Source organism: Rhodamnia argentea, chromosome 2 (assembly GCF_020921035.1).
Source record: "Rhodamnia argentea isolate NSW1041297 chromosome 2, ASM2092103v1, whole genome shotgun sequence".
Taxonomy (NCBI): domain Eukaryota; kingdom Viridiplantae; phylum Streptophyta; class Magnoliopsida; order Myrtales; family Myrtaceae; genus Rhodamnia; species Rhodamnia argentea.
The window spans coordinates 24,815,968-24,834,592 of NC_063151.1; the positions used below are offsets into that span (position 1 = coordinate 24,815,968).

The window sequence follows — 18,625 nt, forward strand, 5'->3', positions numbered from 1 at the left end:
TGACTAAGGTTACTTCCCATATGTTGCAGTTGGCCCTCTCCAGCCATGGTACAAATTTGTAGTAACTAAATTTCTTGCGGAAAATAGTTGTTCCTCCAACTAGAGCCAAGCAGAAAAGCACAGGCGCTTGCCGATGAAAAAGAGACTCTCTATTCTTTTGTCCTAGGAATGTTGTGCCGGGCACTGGTCGTCATGACATTCATATCTATGAGGTTTTCCTGTGATTTGATGTGACCTGGTTTCGGTGTTCCTCCAGCATTGTTTTCTTGGCCTGGACTGGTAATAACCAGTTTCTGTTATCTAAGTTAACATAGAGGCAGATGGTCTTTAACTAGGTTATCAAATCAACTTTTAATTTGTCGTTTTTCCGGACCATCACCACCAGTCACTGTATACAAGGAGCGTACAATCTGATTAATCAAATACCGCAAACCCTTTCGAAACTTATAATGTTCTCCTTTTTATCATTTCCTTGGCCGTTGATGTCGTCCCAGTTCCTAGTATGACACGAATAAGTCCGAAATCTCAGTGGTTCTTTTCGCTTACCTTTCATGACAAGCCCCCATCATCTGTTGATATGGCTAAAATCTACCATGTCGTCCGAATGTTTAATCACAAATATGCAAATTTACAGTCAGGGTGAAACGAAAGATTTCAAGCCAAATCAAATCAATAATCAGCTATTTAGCAATTGGGTTAAACAAAATATTTTCTCTTCTTTTCTTTTTCCGCTGGTCCGACTTAAAATGGCTTAATCTTGTTCATCTGCTTTCTGTTTTCTGTTAAACATCTAAACAGAAGAAAATCAAATCTCTCAGACACCCTTATCGTCCGAATGTTTAATCACAAATATGCAAATTTACAGTCAGGGTGAAACGAAAGATTTCAAGCCAAATCAAATCAATAATCAGCTATTTAGCAATTGGGTTAAACAAAATATTTTCTCTTCTTTTCTTTTTCCGCTGGTCCGACTTAAAATGGCTTAATCTTGTTCATCTGCTTTCTGTTTTCTGTTAAACATCTAAACAGAAGAAAATCAAATCTCTCAGACACCCTTATCCCTAGTACTGGATGCCTCTGCTTATCGGATGCTTGCTTTCATTCTTCCTCCCTGAAGGTTTTCTCGTGTAGGACTTAATCTGCTTCATTCAAAACCAGCACGAGTGACCGGCGCAGATTTGTGGATTGTATAGATGCTCAATCGGGAGCATGAAAATTTCTAATCTGCAATCACCAGCCCGCCAGGGAAGCGTGCCGAGACTACCCAAGAAAGCTTTTTAAGAACTACTAATAATATGGCTTGAGAAGATCGTCGCAAATAAACACAAATCCCCACCCGCCATTTGCTACCCATCGCAGGCAAGAAAGCGAATTCTAGGAATTTTCCAGGGTTTAAGAGGAACCATGCTCCGATACACAGATGAACATCCTAAAGTTTGATCAGCTAATTTAAGTTCAAAGGACTCTATTGTCTAGTGAAGGATAAAACTAAGCCAGAGTATCACTATCATCGACAGCAGCACTACAAGAAAAGTTCTGAACATCTACTCCGGCAGACCTCCTTCATACAGATTCCTCCCTGCAAAACCCGCAACCCAGTGTCAAAACAATTTTGAAATTGCAACTGGGTATCTATGAAGAGGCTCCATCTTATTGGGTAAGTTTCAATCTATTGGCCAGTCAATCGAATTACGAAGGCCTCAATCGATAAAAAGATAAAGCAATCAAATTGAATCAGATCCTAATCTAGTCAAGGAGCAATTTGTATGGGTTAAATAAGTAAAGCATGGGGTACTTAAACAACTATCCAAATTTATTGCATGACTCTGATTTAGCCTCTAAACAATTTTTAAAAAATGCACAAACTCTTTATAGGATCATCACACAGCATAATGCAGAAAATGGACAAGATCTTCTTCGTGTTAAAAGATGAAGAAGCTTTCAGAGAACTGAATCTAGTTGACTGATTGTGCTGATATTAACAAGTTAGATAGAAACCCCATCAAGCAAACTGAAAATGTAGAACTCGAATTGTAGTTAGGACAAACCTCAGACTCATGTTCTCCTGCGCTTGGGTGTCTTTTTGTTTGCAATAAAAGCAACGACCTCTTTCAAAGTGGCTTTTCTTCCTTCTTTGAAATTCCAGAGCTCGGATACGACATACCTTCCACTTGGATTATATTCGTTCACCTCTTTCAAAGCTGTGACAACTGCTGCAGAGACCTCATCACCCCACTCCTCCTTAAGCTTTTTTAGCTTTTCGTCTTCTTCAACAAGCATCAACTGCACAAAGATTATTACCATTACATGGTGGTAAAGGAGCAGAAAGGCATAAAAAAGGATGTCAATATTTAACCAAGACTCCATTGAGTACAAGACAGCTTCTTATACCGGAAGCCTGGGACTTATGGGCAGTGCCAAATGAGAAGGAAAGCTAACCTACCTACTTGAATAAATAGGGATGGCGTGTTGCGCGATACAAGTTGCAGTCACATTTTTCTTAACACGATACATAGGAGGAGACTTACACCTAGCACTAATGCTGGCGAACCATGGCCTCAACCAACCTGGCCAACCCAGAGCTCCAAATCATAACAGATTTTGAAGTCCTGAGTGATGTCCGATCAGACTTGGACAATCAGGATCAAACTACCACAATAAGCACTATCACCACTGGAAATTTGGAAAAAAAGAAAAATACGAACATTTCATACCTGGGTTTTCCCATCAATCTCAATGGTCTTGAATGGATACCACTGCGAATTCACCTGAGACTGCCACAGAGAGGCTAATGTACTGGCCTGCATTTGTGCTTCCTCATCTGAAAATCTTTTCTTGCAAGCAGTAAAAAAGGGCTTATCATCAAGCTCCCCCATTCTCTTGATCCCAATATCTGTGCATGCACCCAGCCGATCAGGCAGACCCTCAAGAAACAAAAACGATAAGTCAATATCGATTTCAATTCCGACTCCTTTTACCAAATTTAGGGCTATCTGCCAGCAACTTACATGATTGGAATCTGATGAGTATCACCCTATAAGAGGGGATTTCTTTTGGTAACATTAAAAAAAAATCAAGTCCATTGTATTCATATTCAACTTAACTTCAGGTTCAATTTGTCAAGTAAATAAAGGAATCTTCAGATACCACTCTGATCTGGGAAAATTATGAACAAAAACTTTTCACAGAATGGAGAAAAGGTGCAATATTCAGTCAGTGCCAGTGACATAATTATACCCTAGTGTGTGGCTACGCACAGAAAATAGAGAAGGTACCTCAATCAATAGCTTTCGAGCTTCTTGCAGTTCATCATTGCTCTGGCGCTCTTTACTAATGAGGGTGCTATTTAGTTCCTCCAAGTCGGTCAACTCCTCCTCCTTGTCGTTCAGTTCATCCATCATCTCCTTCATCTTCTTTTGAACAGCTTCGTCATCTTGATCTTCAAGGTGCTTCATAACTTCTACTTTCCCCTTCAACTCTTCAATTTCCATTTCCAATTTCTGCTTCGCATCAAGCTGCCTTTCCAATTCAAGGATCTTACTTAGGGCCTCCTCTTTCTCCCTCTAGAAATCCCAGCAGTGTCAGTCATGTATAAAGCAGAATATGCTATGGTAAGCAAATGGAAGTTTTCTTCACTGGCACTCACACCTTTTGTTCTTCCACCAGCCTGAGGACATTTTCATCAGCTCTTTTCTGCTCCATTGATGCCAACTGGAGAGAACTGCTTTTGACAGCATTCTAGAAGGACAAATTAAGAAATCAGCATACATCTTGTCATGCAATCTTGACTAAGAACGGCATATGCCAATGGTTTCAGCGGACTACCAGAACCGACCAACTGCTAAGTTTTCAATGCAATTGTCTCGCCTTAGCGAGTACACAAAAGTAGGCACTCTTCTAATTCAAACATGTTGTTGTCCTTTTCTATCAGGCTCTTATTGTTTGGACAATAAAGAGCAACCGATAATTTCCTTCTTAAGTACTATTCTGTAAGATGCATGCAGTAAAGATGCTTCCATGTGACATGTCTGATGACTACATAGCATCAATTGACGAAAGCACTAAATTCGCCTGTATTTCTGCAAAATTGGTGATCGAGGCAGAAATGAATCACAGACCACCCTTAAAAAGAATTGCATGTGTAGCGTGGTTATGAAGGCTCCAAAGATATATTGATTTAGTCAGGTAGCCAAAAGGCAAAAGCAAGAAGTAAACAGTCTTGGCAAATAGTACTGCGTAACCTTTTTCTTGTCCTCATCCAGTTTTTGTCGCTCACGCTCAGTAAGGGTTTCACGTTTGTTCAATTCTTTGCTCCAAGAATCAATCTTTCTTTTCTTCTTTTCCAACTCATTGCTAAGTTTCTCTTGTTCTAACAATATCCCTTGTATTTTGTCACGTTGAAGGCGTTGCATCCTCCTTGTTTCTGGAAAAACAACAAAATACAAGAAAATGTAAGTCGCGTTTCTTTAATATGAGAGCATGTAGCAATCACATATAGAACCTAAAGCAGATTTAAGTTCTGGTGCCAGTATTAGTCTTTAAGCTTCTGGACAAAGTCAGCATGTGGAAAGCTCCCTTGACATAAGATCTCTTTAGCATGCAGCACTGACCACATAACTTTCAATAATTCATGAACTGCAGATAAAACTTGCACCAGAGGAACTATGAACTGCATAGATGTTATGACGTACAATTTGATAAAAACGAGACTGTCCAAATACATATACGGACAGCACAAGCATATGAGAGAGAGAGAGAGAGAGAGAGAGAACCTTCCACAAAAGCAGAGTGAAGCTTGTCTTTTTCTTCAAGCATCCTACTCAGTGACAAAGTCTTCTCATTATACTTGGACTGTAATTGCTCCAGAGTTTCATTCGTCAAATCAATCTTGTTAGAAAGATGCTCGACAATTCTATGTTTACTTTGAGCTGCTTCCTGATTAATGTCCGAGATTGTCCGCAGCCTCCCTGTCTTGCGAAGGTAATCTCCCATTGGCCCATCCGCATCATAGTCATCTGACCGCGCACACCAGCCATATGTACTTGATCCGGGCTCTGTCTTCTGCGCATTCCAGCCCTTTCTACCGTGATTCCTAGTTTCAAATTCTTTCTCAAACTCGGTCGCATTAACAAATCCATGCCAATCATCATTGAATCTCACTACAGCTTTTGCTGACCGACCATCTACGTTCCGAAACATGTGGACTTCCAGAGGCTTGTACTTGCCAAACTTGGTCAGCCAATACGCACTATCTTCGAGTGCTTTCTCACTGCTTTTGTCAACGAGAATGTTGGCTATGACTCCGGTCCAAGGCCAGACAAAAACCTCATCTTGCTGAGGCGTTTGTGCAGCGGGTTGCGACACAACTGGTTGAGGAGCTTGGTCTGCCTCACTGGCTAGGTCTGTCTCCAGGTATTTTGCCAAGGCAAGGTGGTTTGCCTTTTGTTTGCCACTTCTATTCGCAGAACCTTTACCCACCCCTGCAGCATGTTGATACAATTCTTTATACCTGTAGTCCTGCTTTTTCTTGCCAGTACAGAAAGGGCATCTTAAGCTTCCATTTGGGCCTTTTACTTTGAGTTTTCCAGACCTCAATTCATCATAAGGTCTGTCTATGTGGTCCAATAACTCAGAATCACTAATATCTGATTCTTCTTCAGAGCTGTAGTCCATCTCCCGTTTGTTTCAGATCTAAAGAAGTGGAAAAGAAAATTGTTTCACAGATCAACAAGACACTGCATAAGCAGCAGCTTTCAGGTAAGAAAGTCAAGAAACAGTCACACCACTAATGCAGAAAAATAGAGCATGAAACTGGCTGATATAAATAAGAGGAGGATCGCTGGCCTAAACTGTAGAAGCAAAAGAGAAACTCAATGGAAAACGCAGCTCATTTGTCGTGCTTACTGTCAACCATCTGAATAAGGAAGCATTAACTTAATCATCTTCATTCAACAAAGATTGACTGTTACTGTGGAAGAGCAATGCATAGAGATATCTATGAATAGCCATCAAAGAGTGCAAAAGACCACAAGCTAGATTAAAAGGAACAGGATTCTAGATGATGGATATTTAAACAAGACTGGCCTAAATTCTTGTATTGCATTTGGAAATATCCTTTTGAAAGTTTAAAACTGACAATGGGCTAGGAATAAGGGGGAGCAGAGCAAATAGTAACCAGAAGGCCAAAGAAGAATCAGCTATTTAAACTCACCGAGAATAAATGTAGACAAATAGTTAACAGTTGTATGATATAAGCAATACTGTAGGTGAACCCAATTCTGTTAGTTGATCTTCCCCACTGCAGCAAACAAAATGAGGATTCAGAAGAGGAATACCTAACAAAAGCAATAAATGAAACAAAGAGAAATCTGCTAATTCCAGAAAACTTATTAAGTGGCCAAATGGATATTGAAATGCCGTGAATCTAGGGCTCGCATTCTGATTCAAATTACACTCGCCAACATAATTTTCTTGACCTCCTTTCTCGAGATGAGAATGCAAAGTCATTTAACAAACAGAAATATAGAAGCACTTCCCACTGGTATTTCACACATAAACCCCCAACAAATAAAATCAACATCCGACCAAACACAAACTACAGGGCATATCTCAAGCACAAAAATTCGATTTATCCCGCAAGGCAACTAGACGTGTTAGAGCTTTTCTGGCGTCCGCTAAGAATAACTCAATGACCCTCAGCAACTTGTGTCCCCTTGATCAGTACATTCCAAAGCCAAATATAACTAAAGCTGTTCACAAAAATTCACATGCAAACGGCACAGTCTCGTTTCATTTTTCTTCCCCCTCTTCCTCGCGGTGAAATCGATTAATTCACTGAATACGCCCTGGTTTGCCAGATTATTAAAGGAACCACACCACACCATCCCACCCCCACCCCCCAACACCAACCCCAAGAAACCCGACACTACTAACGGCGATGACGAGGTCGCTCCATCTTAAAGACAGCAGAATCAGCTCTAGCATGGCAGGAGACTGTGATGTCACGCATCAATGTCGTGCATGCAAGCCCACGAACAGGATTTCCAGAGACATTCCTGCAATCTCCACACAAAGAGAAGAGCACTCACAAGAATCGTACCGTATTCCTTCTTCGATTGAGCTTTGCTTCGTCGATCGAGCTCGAACCGGTGAAACTTCCCTCGCAGGTTTTTGAAGAAATCCACTTCACCCAGCTCAGATTACCCACTGGATCCGAACCGGGAACGTAAGCAACAGAGCGATTCCAAAGGAAAAGAAGTTTGTGTTACTTGGCAGATGAACTTGGTGCCGCCCTACTTCCCCTGGCTTAGGGTTTTTTTTTCATCTTTTTAACTTTTTCTATTTATTTTATATTAGAATTTTGGAATTTGTGTTTCAGGAGCATCGATATCCGCGCAAAGGAAATAATCATTTAAAAAAAAGTTAATTATTTCAGTTTAATCAAAAGCAATGCAATTCACTCGATTAAATTAGGGATTTGAAACTATCTGGATATCGACATTAACATTAGAGAAACTAGTCGATACGCGTTTTATGCACGAACATTGATGATTCCTCGTATCGCACAATGTCGACTTGGCCTCTCGGATATTGAAACAGGCAATCAACGCCTCCCTTACAATGTGCTTCGACTCTTGCCGTTCGTCCATGGCTCACCCTGAAAAAGGGAGAGAAAAGAAAAACAACACGAAAAACACAATTTCTGACTTCTATTTTTCGAACTTTTTCGGGAGATATTTACACGTGGGGAAACAATTAGAAAATTTTAGCAAATTGCGGTGTTCTTTGTACTTCCGAATCGAAAATTTTTAAATACCCATCTCAACGATTTAACAAGATGAGATCTTTTTCTACTGTTAGATGCATTTGATGGGTAAATGCCATGTTCAGATTTTTCCCTTACGACTTTTGTGATTTCATCATTGAGATACCTTGATGACATGACATGCTTTTGGCTGATTCCATACATTATTGTCCCTGAATTCTGTTCTTAGTTTTGGCGATACATGCAGTGATTATGGAGAACATGCAACATGCTAAGTAAGAAAAACTAAAAGTTTCAATCCAGATGTACTACTACTGATGCAGAACACAATAAGGCCAGGTCGGTCCTGTCCATGCCTTCCGATCGTTCTTCTTCGGGGAGAGCTTCCAGATCTCGTGCCGACACGAGTTGCCCTTTACTTGTCACGGTCCTTTTCCCCCATCGAACAGTGAACAGTGACCCGCAAGAGAGGAGGATTTGGGACCAGCAATGGACAGTTCTTACTTATCCATCCCAATGTAAAGCATTAACGTTCAAGGAAATGGGAAAGGTGAAGTGGAGATGGGCACTGAAACTATCATCTCCGATGATGGTCCTTTCGGTCGATCAGATATCGATTCATGGAGGATGTGATTGCCGCTGGGAAGAAGAAATCCCCCTGACTTGTAGCTGTTCTTCTCTGTTCGGATCTAAACTGACTGCAACAGTGGCAATCCTTCTCACTATGTCACCTAATCATATCCGGACTACAAACATTAGGATCATAGGTTAAACTTAAGTTAATGAGCCATGAGTTTGTCCTTAAAAGAGGGATGATTGTCGGTAAACAGCTGACCCCGTCCACCAGCTGTGCCGTTCTTCGCTAAGGCCGTCCAAGTTTGTTGTTTGCGAATTAGTGCGAAGAACTGCATAAGTGCATGATGAACCCTTGAGTTAAAGAGGTAATGATGGCGGTTTTCCCACATAAGGATGGACCTGTAATCGAGTGCTTGAAATGACACTATCAAACTCGGTATTCAATGGGAAGCCCCAGATGCTAAGCAAAAAGCAAATGGGGGGGGGGCTGTGCAGGAACAAGCCAAAGCTAGCATGATTAACTACAAAACAGATAATAATCTCGTGAAGCAACCGTTATGATGTCCACATCAGTTGCGATGTCGAAAAGCCTTACTTTCCGCAGCAAATATGGTTTGCTCTCGACTTAAAAAAAGAAAAACCATCATCAGCCAAGAATGAAGTGTCTTACATAGGAAGGCAAGTTTCAACCTTTCAGGTAGAAAATGGTTTACCTGAGTTAGTGACCGTGCTTACTGTGAAGCTCGTTAAATTAATAGCAAAAGGGAACAAATTGTTCATATCCTACCTCTGCTGTCAAGCTAATTTAGACCTAAGAAAGCAAGTGTTACTGCCGAAATCACGAATCGCGAGGCAATAAACTATTCAATAGTCTGCCGATGCAAGGATAACAAGTAGATTTGGTTGGTGAAAGGACTGGCATAGCATTTTTAATTGGTTGGTGAAACCGTGAAAGGACTGCCATAGCATTTTTAATTGGTTGCGAATGCAGGTGTTGATAGACCAGGCGTTGTTCGTACATGAATTTACTATCTGCCCAAGACAAGGACAGGAGAGTTCATGGGAGGATTTTGTACGGCCTCCTTTGAGTGCAATACTTTAAGAACCACAACTTTCCTACAGATAAAGTCCAAATCCACATGAGGAAAGGATCCAGAAAGCAATCTATACCTTGTACAATACTCATTCGTCGAAATTTAGAAGCGACCATGATGCATGAATAGACCATTTAAGATGTCAAGCTGTCAAGTAAAACGGTGAGGTACAAGAGGTATAACGTTACGTTCGTATCGTATGCGAGAGAAAGAGAGAGATGCGCGAGCTTCTACTACGGTAGTTCAACTAGAAAAGCTTAGGACAGGCGAAAGTTTGTCTTTCCCTCTCTTCCCCCACCCACAATCATGTTTCCAAATTCCCTAATCCTGTTCTTTGCATATTAAGACATTGTAACTGCAATGCAGGGGGGATATCCTTCCATATAAAGCCCCGAGCATTCATCTCTCTGCAATCTAGCGTTTTGTCTCTCTTGCTGTATTTAAATCCGCTCCTCCATCCTCACTTCACTTCCTCATATGCAGAGGGGGTTCTCCCTGATCGGTGAAGCATCATCACATTGTCGCTTCCTTGCTCTTTGCTATCCCACTAGGCCTCAAGAACTTCGATGGAGTTCCAAAAGGTGGGGAATCAATCCCAAGATGATCACAGGAAACCGGACGAACCGTTCACGAGTCCTGATCTCGTGCTGGATCTTAGCCTCTCCAACAACGCTTCAGATCAAGTGCCAAAGCGGGAAGCGACCTCCATCCATTGTTTCGAAGCGCATTCGCCTCCCGATGATGGCCCCCAAGACAACGAAACCGAGGTTCGAGTGTTCTCTTGCAACTACTGCCAGAGGAAATTCTATAGCTCCCAGGCACTTGGAGGACACCAGAATGCGCACAAGCGTGAGCGGACACTTGCGAAACGAGGACAACGGATTGGTTCCACCGCCACCTCTAATTTCGGCTATCCTTATTCACACTTGAACCATTATTCCAGCATGGCTTCCCTACCTCTGCACGGATCATACTTCAGTAGATCACTTGGCATTCAGGTTCACTCAATGATCCCAAAATCGCCTTTTCTCTCATCAAACAATGGGTCCTCCCATGTCTTTGGTCACAACGGCTGGTTCGGACAAGCCATTGATCAGAAATCAGCGGTCGGGTGGCTCACGCGGACTAATCCAAGGGGTGGATCCACATTAGGATCATCGTCGGATTCTGCTAGATTGGAAGGTATTCAGAATTCTTCTGCCAGTGAGGGAATTGATGAACTATGGAGTAATGCTGGTTATCTGAAGAGCAAACCAGATGAGATGAAGCAGATTGACTTGTCCCTCAAGCTATAAGCTAGCTAGCATTGCCTTTTGTTTCTATTATTATCAATTTGGTTTTTCTTTTAAGGCATCAGTTCTCTAGTTAAATGCCTCTCATCAGTCCTTGATGGATCTTTTTGTAAATGCTTTTACTCTGCAAAAGCCTCTGAGAGACACTCTCTGCTTTCATTTTCTCATTTGCCAAATCCAATATGTTAGGCTGGAACTTGAACTTGTTTGAAGCTGGCTGTCCTAGAAATAAAAGCTACAACATTCCTTCCAAATCTAAACCAGTCTCTTTAAGTTCATTTGACTTTTGAAAGGACATTTAAGTTAATTGATTTAGTGCCTGCCCATTAAGTTACTCCTTTGTTGCTATTTCAAAATTTTGAAATTTGAACTACCATAAAGAGCCCCAATATGGGAAGAAGGGCAAATAAGGGGAAAGTAATAAATCAAATGACTCATTCAATTGTATGACTTGCAGCAAGCAGAATTTGGACTCTTGGACACTTTGGTGAAGTGATCTGATGTTCTGATGGGACACTAAACTATGTTGTCATGAAAAAGAAATGAAAAAAAACATAGTGATTGTCCTAAACATCATCATGCTTGACCCACTTGCAGTTGAAGGAGGTGATAGAAATTCCTTTTTTTATTGGATCAATTGAGTTAGGTGCAGTAGCCATGTGAATGTGAATGAAAGGTTACGTAATGGTGCTCAGCTATGCTATCACATCATTTTGCAATTTAAAATATGAGTTATCGTACCATCTACTCACCGTGGATGGAATAAATTGAGAGTTCATTCGAAGTGTCAAAGTTTTTTCTATAATTTCGAAGAATCGTCGTATCTATCTATGTGTACTTTCACAAATAATTGACTTAAGGACTAAGTGGTTACCAAACTCGGCGAAGCAATTGTAATAAAATTTCTATATTGCTACAACTTACATTAATAGAAGTTTCTTGATGAATGAAAATCCTTTTTATCTTATGTAAAGAATGGAAAAAAAAATGTATGATCAAAGTGCTCATATAGAAAGCAAATGTCGTGCATGTTCATGAGCATTGACCACAATAAGATATATCAATTAGTTGAGTTGCCTAATTTATTCAACCGAAGGGTATAATTTGAATTCCACAGCAGGTGGATGGTAGAATAGGTCTAAAAATGTTGGTGCAAAAATCTTGATCATTTTGATTTGTTGCCCAGGAAAAATCTTCAAGCATGTGGCCCTCTTCATAGTGGGGCCAAAATCCACCTGATGTGCACAAACTGTGAACCAGATTAGTCATAATGCACCAGGATTTGATAGGATCAAGACATAATGAAGTGGAAAATCCTCTAATCATGACAGTTAATTAGACCAGGAAAATCTCACTTTGATAAGGACTTCAATGGAGTGGAGTGGAGTGAGACACAAGTCTGAGGATATGGAAGAGATTACAGAAAGTGGTGGGGAATATTCACTCACCAAAGTAAAACCCCCCCTTTGCAAGTTGAGCTGTCTATTGTTTTGTGTTGGACTGCCTTAGTCTTTCTCTCACTTTTCCTAATAAAGAAAACAGGGGAAAGGTTTGATTTTGCGCCAGGACCAAGGAACGCCCAAAGCTCTATTTTGGAGAAGGACCTGTTTCTCAGACAATGGAGCTATCATTTGGCTGAGATTAGGTGTGAGAGAAATTAAAGCAGACCCCTTTCTTCTATGATTATTATCATATAGGACACCACAAAAAACCCCGATAAATTTTTTCCAAACTAATTTTTTTACCATCAAAAACTCAAAATTGGTGCACCCTCCGTTAGTTTCCTTCAATTTGTGTTAATACCACAAAAAATCTCAAACCGGTGCACATATAACAAACGGAGGGCCAAAACCCAAAACTAGTACACCCGCCAACTGCTGTGTGTCATCTAACTTAGCAATTTGACGGTAAAATTTAACAAAAACTATTAGAGAATAAATTGGTCACTAGTGTATCATTTCGAGGTTTTTGGTAGTCAAAAAAATTAGTTTGGGATAAATTTGTTGTGGTTGTACCAGTTAAGGGTTTTTTGTGGTATTAACCCTTGTTTTAGCAAAGAGGTTTGTCCTTATTTCATTAACTATGATGCAAAATCTTCATAAAACTTCAGATTAAGATGGACTGCATGTATGTCCCCTTCCAAATTTACAATTGCAATCTAAGGTTTGGTGGGATGTAATCATGTCTCAACAGTGGTATGTCACATGTTCTCTCTCTATCTCTCCGGTGTGATGATGGTGGTGGCTTGTTTTGAAGGATGGGCCAGTTGGGTGTCCGCCAATACGTGAGTCATTTTATTTCAGGTCCTTGTACACAACTTGTAACATAAACCACAACTTCTGTTTTTCATAAATGTTTGTTTCTTCTTTGATAAGCCATATGTTAGTGGTTAGAACGGTGTAATCAAACAATTAATTACGAAAAAGTATCAGATCATACTATGTTTATATGTGATAAGATTACGAAAACATCGGATCATCTTATTGGGATGCATGTTTGGAAGATGAGAATGTTTAATATCTTCACAAAGTAGGAGATGTATATAAGGGCATTCCCATGCTTTTGACTTAGAAACCGATAGGTGTAGATTTAATTGCTGTCTTAGGGGATTCATATTTAACTAGGAAGCAAATAAAATTAAAAATAAAAAAAATTCAAAGTAAAAACTATCATTGTTTGGTCCTTTTAAACTCAAAGGTGCTTACTTGGAAGGATCGAGCGAGGGGGCCATTGTAGACGTTTGTTGAGATAGCCACGGGCGCCTGATCGACGATTTTACGCCGTCAATTAAAGCTTCATTTGCAACATTGGCGGAGACAACAACCCTAGTCGAAAGAAAACTTGGAGATAGAAACAGATCACTTAGATATGATAGGTGGCCTTGCAAATCAATGCGCTTGTCAGCGAAGCCCATCTTCTTTGTGGGCCTTACTCGAAATTAAAGGCGGTCCATATCAGTAGAGATGCAAATAAGGTGGCCGATTGGATTGCTAGAGCGTAAAGGAGAAATAGCTTATCAAGTAATTGGGTTCTTTATCCCCCCTCAAGGTCTTTTGGATTTACTGTGCTCCGAAGCCCATGGACTGTATTCTCGAACTTCATTTGATTAAATTCAAGAGCAGTTTTATGAACCAAAAAAAAAAAAAAAAAACCTCGAAGGTGTCTGACGGCAAAAAAAAAAAAAACTCGAAGGTGGTGAAATGGGCTTTGCTGTAGTATTGAGCTATTCCAATTAGATTGGGCTTGATTTCCCTAAGTAAGAGGCCATGTAAAGCACCACCCAAATCCTAGGGCCAGTCAAGTCACCGACAAGAGGGAATTGTGTTTGATCGCAAGTGTTGTCTTATAAACTTAAGGTGTCCTTCTAAGGATAATGTTGCTTATTTTTCACCATAATATGATCATGATTAGGCTGCTTTCTTTCTTACTTATTTCAATAGAAAAATCCACCTATTGGTCATGAAGAGTAGGAAGTTCATGCTTGGAAGTTATTCACTTTCTCGTCATAATCGAAAATCGAATAATCCCTTAAGTCGATTTTTATTGCCCTTTTTCTCTCTCTCTCTCTCTCTCTCTCTCTCTACATCCATCTTTTGTTATGTTTTCTTCACGATCGATCTTAGAATCTTGTTCTCCTGCATTAAGATCGTTCTGCATCATTTGGCATCATAGTCAAGTTCATGTCCATCCTATCATTACGGAAGAAGCCTCATTTTCTTTTCTTTTCTTTTCTTTTTGTGGTAAAAAAAGAGAAGTCTTGCTTTATTAATGCCATGAAATATTGATCGTCGGAAATTTTCGAATGCTGTAGGTGCGCCTTATGTGTGATGCGCGAGGCTAAGAAAGATACTTTGCTTGCATCCAATCACATGATTTTGAACACTGAATTGCAACAGGAGCAATGTAAAAAGAGCTCATCCATCTTTTGCTACAGCAATGAAAGAACTTTGTCCGACTAAGGTTCCCTATATGGCCAGATGGAAAAATGGGTCAAGAAACAGCAAAAGCTTACATGTACCCTAAAGTATAGCCTTTTGACTCCTTATCCCTTAACTTAATCTTTACTACCCTATTGACAGGAAATCATAACCCTTGCTTTTAAAAAGTGGCTTTGCTGGTACAGTTTTGAGCTTGATGTCAGCCCATTCTATCTGGTGCAAGCCCCAAAATTTGCTTGTTAAAGGCTGTAATGCTTCAATCATATGACAGAACTTGCTTCCCCATGACACTTGTATAAAAAAAATGGGACAAAAGGGAAGGAAAACTAAATTCAACTTCTACTTACTATGATATATTTATTTTGATTTCTTTTTATACCTCAAACCCCATCCATTAACGAACATTATTAAAAATCCCACGTGGTTGTCTACACAGACGACGGAAAGCAAACGATGTTGATGTGGCATTCACATGGCAAAAAATATATCAACTCATTGTATGTTTTGTTCTCGTTTTCCGTTTCCCTGTTTTTTTTTTTTTTTAACTTCCTCATCCGTTTTCTTCCTTGATTTGGTAGTGGTAAGGGGGGCAATGGCGATGCTGAGTGCAACATTGAAGATGAGGGAGGAAGGAAGAAAAAAAGAAAAAGGAAAAAAAAATTGTCGGTGAGTAAACGTGTGACGTAGGTCTAATTTTAAGAATTTTTTGGTGTCATGAAAAAATTTGAAGCAAATGTATTGCATAAATACAAGTCCGGGAGTTCCTGTGTCATAAAAAAATTTAAGATAAATTTATCACATCGATTCAAATTTGAGGCTGTTGGCGTCACAAAAGAACATTTGAGGTAAATATGACACATTAAGCATAATTTAGGATGTTTGATGGGTTTGACAGTAAAAAAAAAAAAGGATATAAATCAAATCAAAGTGGTCCTTTTCCTTTTTAGGGTGCTCCTAACCTCACGCAACAAATGCTCTTTTCCTCCAAGATCATAGAAGTAATAGTTTTTAAGACAACCCCACACTGCATCCCATAATGAGTGGACATTACTTTGCTTTTCATCACGAATCTCAAGATATGCATGGATCCCACACAGCTCAGAATGTACACAGAAATATAAAATCATAAGCCATTCCAGGTAATACCTATTCATGACAAGGTCGATTTTTTTATGGATCTTGATTTATATACGAGAGCCAAAGTCCAAAAAAGAAAGTCCGGTGCGGCACTACTTGCCGCCGGTGGATCCCCGTGGAAAGAAGATTCTCATTCTCTTCTTAAGATATGAAAAATATAGCACACAAAAAGAGCAAGCAGAAAAGCTAGCCATTCGTGTCAAGAGATGTTATTTGTGCAGCGGATTGATCTGGTATTGTTTCAGGAGGGTCAGTCCCTGCTGCGCCGAAAGAGTGAGGGCTGTTGGACTCCGTTGCTGAAGGAAATGTGGACGGGTCATTGCGAGTGCGTCTTTTGAAATTTTTGAATTTTTGAATGGTGGGTGAGATCAGAAGATGTTGTGCAGAGGAGGTTCAACGAGCGAGTGTGTTTCAGGATCTGTGCCGGTCTACCTCAACGTGTATGATCTGACGCCCTACAATGGCTACGCCTACTGGCTCGGCCTCGGAGTCTATCATTCCGGTGTACAAGGTCAGTCCTGCAAAGCTTAATCTCTCTCTCTGTCTCTCTGCCTCTCTCTCTGTCTCTCTCTGTCTCTCTCTCAAAACAGGGTGCTTCCTCTTTGTTGAAACTTAGATCTAAGCTGGTCTGCTTTGAATTAGGATCACTTGGTCTTTATGGGAAAAGCCTCTTTAAACATCTGCCGTGGGGTTTGCTCTGTTTGTGTGTGTGTGTGTGTTGTCTCCATTCTAGGTGACAGCGTGCTGGAATCATACGAGATTATCGCCTGCTGTTTCTGCTACTGGTTTGTCAAGAAAAGGCTAGATTTGGACACCCAATTGGAAAATCAATCCCAATGAATGTCCGCCACATGTCCGATACCGGTGGAAATACAAGGGTCCCCTCATTCGTGATTTCATCGGTCATCGTCCTTTCAAAGTCATTGAACTTTATTCATCAGAGCTTTTTTGTATTTGCTTTCAAATGGGTTTCTGTTATTTTTCTCTTTGCTGCAATTGGAAAGTGCCAATCTTGCTCAATTTTCTGGCAATTTCGAGCCCTGCAGTTCATGGGGTTGAGTATGCATTTGGAGCTCACGAGTACCCGTCGACTGGGATCTTTGAAGGCGAGCCGAAACAGTGTGAAGGGTTCACGTTCAGGAAGACGATACTCATTGGGGAGACAGATATGGGTCCTGCAGAAGTTAGGGCATTGATGGAGGATCTAGCGCAGGAATACAGAGGGAATGCCTATAATCTCATCACCAAGAACTGCAACCATTTCTGCAACGATGCTTGCATTAAGCTCGCTGGAAATCCTATACCCAATTGGGTCAATCGTCTAGCTAGAATTGGTGAGAACTCTATTTCACGTACTTTTCTTCTTCTGTTGTTCAGACTAACTTTACCTGCACTAGTCAAATTCTGCAGTGAGGGGTACAAAGAAAAAGTGAAAATTGATGCATTGCTTTGCCTTTTCATTTTACTTTGACTGTGCTAGCCCGACTCATATGAAGAAAGTTTTGCTATTTAGTACCGGTGATGGTTCTGTGGCTACGATGATCAGCTGTAGTTCGTGGTACTGCTTCAATAGTCTTTGCTCATTCATGTTTCTGTCCTGTAGGGTTTCTTTGTAACTGTGTTCTTCCAGCAAGTCTGAATACAACCAAGGTTCGGCATCATAAAGTGGAAGACAAAACTCAAGACGGCGAGAAGATGAAACTGAGGAACGGTTCGAGTAAAATCTGTTCGTCCAACTCTTCATCCAACTCTTCATCCTCGTCTCCTAGTAGTACAACCCGCGGCAGAAGCAGGAGCAGACGAACTCAGCCTCCATCGTCCCCATTGATCATTCGTTCCCCCTCGTAAAAAGCGATCCGTTAATTTCTTCCTCGAAATGCCAAAACGCAAGTGATTGCCAACTTCACTGAACTTGCTGAAATACGATGCGAGGGCGGTCCATTTCAATGGTTTTTCCTTCATCAAATTCTTTCCGGTGTCATACCACACAACGCTAACGACTTTTTTGTAAGAGCAGGCAGTTCATAGTTGTACATGCCTGGATTATCAACTGATGAGTGCCTGTTGCTGCCATTTACATTCATTTCAATTCATATTGGTTGCCTCCGTTCTTTTTAGCCCAGTTTTACATCGCGGGACATAATGAAGCGGTTGGTTAAGAGCTTTGACAAGAGCATGATCCTCCTTCGTGGAAAAGGTTGATCAGTTGTTCAACGAAGGAAGCATAAGTTAGGAATCCAACGAGGCAATTTGCTTGATTCAGAATTGAGGATTTTGAGGGTCAATTGGTGCAATTTCACAGGACGTCTTTTGTCAAGGTAGGAGCAAGGGGTTAGGAATCGGTAGGGCCTAAATGGCTTGATAATTCAAACTTGTGATTGAAACAAAGATTTGACCATATTACTCATTGCCTCGAGTAAAAAAGGGGCCACCATCACATGGCCATGTGCCCTAACTTCCCACATATTGACATTATAAGCAACCCTGTTTAAGCAAAGGCCCACCTGGGTTTCCTAGAAATGGTAAGGGTGTGCTCATTAGAGGTGGAGGAAACGAGCTTCATAGCCATCCCATGTGAGAGTTGAGGGAGACTGGCTAAGGCCTCGCCAAGGAGGACTGAGTTACCGGGACCGAGAGGTATATCATTGGATCCGGCACACAGACAGAAAGAATCACATGATGTAAGAGCGAGAAGGGTATGCGCTACAACACTCCACCCAGGGCACCTAAAAACCTCTCCATAGTGACTATTGTTTCGAAAATGGGAAATAAACTGCCGATGCGGACTTATGAGACTAAATTGCGATCCCCCAAAAAGAGATT

General features: G+C 40.8%; 3 protein-coding genes and 1 long non-coding RNA gene across 5 annotated transcripts; 2 read left to right on the top strand and 2 right to left on the bottom strand.

The window, feature by feature from the left end:
* Positions 1-1,257: 1,257 nt before the first annotated feature.
* LOC125313896 lies at positions 1,258-15,128 on the bottom strand. The gene is made up of 3 exons (XR_007197596.1): positions 15,118-15,128; positions 12,932-12,936; positions 1,258-1,407 (listed from the first exon to the last, which is right to left on the bottom strand). It is a non-coding gene; the product is annotated as an uncharacterized LOC125313896 (long non-coding RNA).
* Positions 1,320-7,278, bottom strand: LOC115752750 (factor of DNA methylation 1). 2 transcript variants are annotated; one of them, XM_030691094.2, is made up of 8 exons: positions 7,120-7,278; positions 4,773-5,692; positions 4,242-4,423; positions 3,649-3,738; positions 3,276-3,563; positions 2,715-2,924; positions 2,049-2,283; positions 1,320-1,579 (listed from the first exon to the last, which is right to left on the bottom strand). In XM_030691094.2, exons 2-7 carry the CDS (start codon positions 5,671-5,673, stop codon positions 2,056-2,058), a joined length of 1,899 nt encoding a protein of 632 aa, XP_030546954.1. In that variant the 5' UTR covers positions 5,674-5,692; positions 7,120-7,278; the 3' UTR covers positions 1,320-1,579; positions 2,049-2,055. The 2 variants fall into 2 exon arrangements, with proteins under 2 accessions (XP_030546954.1, XP_030546952.1); XM_030691092.2 differs by having other exon boundaries at positions 4,773-5,691; positions 7,100-7,278.
* LOC115752757 (zinc finger protein 1-like) lies at positions 9,623-10,894 on the top strand. Its single transcript, XM_030691103.2, has one exon. The coding sequence runs from the start codon at positions 10,002-10,004 to the stop codon at positions 10,728-10,730; it is 729 nt and encodes a 242-aa protein (XP_030546963.1). The 5' UTR covers positions 9,623-10,001; the 3' UTR covers positions 10,731-10,894.
* A 699-nt stretch (positions 15,129-15,827) lies between the features above and the next one.
* Positions 15,828-17,895, top strand: LOC115752693 (deSI-like protein At4g17486). Its single transcript, XM_030690990.2, has 3 exons — positions 15,828-16,313; positions 16,849-17,136; positions 17,406-17,895. The coding sequence occupies exons 1-3, from the start codon at positions 16,178-16,180 to the stop codon at positions 17,648-17,650; spliced, it is 669 nt and encodes a 222-aa protein (XP_030546850.1). The 5' UTR covers positions 15,828-16,177; the 3' UTR covers positions 17,651-17,895.
* Positions 17,896-18,625: the final 730 nt, after the last annotated feature.

Bases quoted from the DNA above. Each gene is read 5' to 3' on its own strand.
- LOC115752750 (XM_030691094.2), bottom strand. From the start codon at position 5,673: ATGGACTACAGCTCTGAAGAAGAATCAGATATTAGTGATTCTGAGTTA. The intron at 3,739-4,241 runs GTTACGCAGTAC...TTGTCCTTCTAG, and splicing joins TGGATGAGGACAAGAAAAAG to AATGCTGTCAAAAGCAGTTC. The intron at 2,284-2,714 runs GTATGAAATGTT...ATCTTTGTGCAG, and splicing joins AGATTGATGGGAAAACCCAG to TTGATGCTTGTTGAAGAAGA.
- LOC115752757 (XM_030691103.2), top strand. From the start codon at position 10,002: ATGGAGTTCCAAAAGGTGGGGAATCAATCCCAAGATGATCACAGGAAA.
- LOC115752693 (XM_030690990.2), top strand. From the start codon at position 16,178: ATGTTGTGCAGAGGAGGTTCAACGAGCGAGTGTGTTTCAGGATCTGTG. The intron at 16,314-16,848 runs GTCAGTCCTGCA...CGAGCCCTGCAG, and splicing joins CTATCATTCCGGTGTACAAG to TTCATGGGGTTGAGTATGCA. The intron at 17,137-17,405 runs GTGAGAACTCTA...TCTGTCCTGTAG, and splicing joins CAATCGTCTAGCTAGAATTG to GGTTTCTTTGTAACTGTGTT.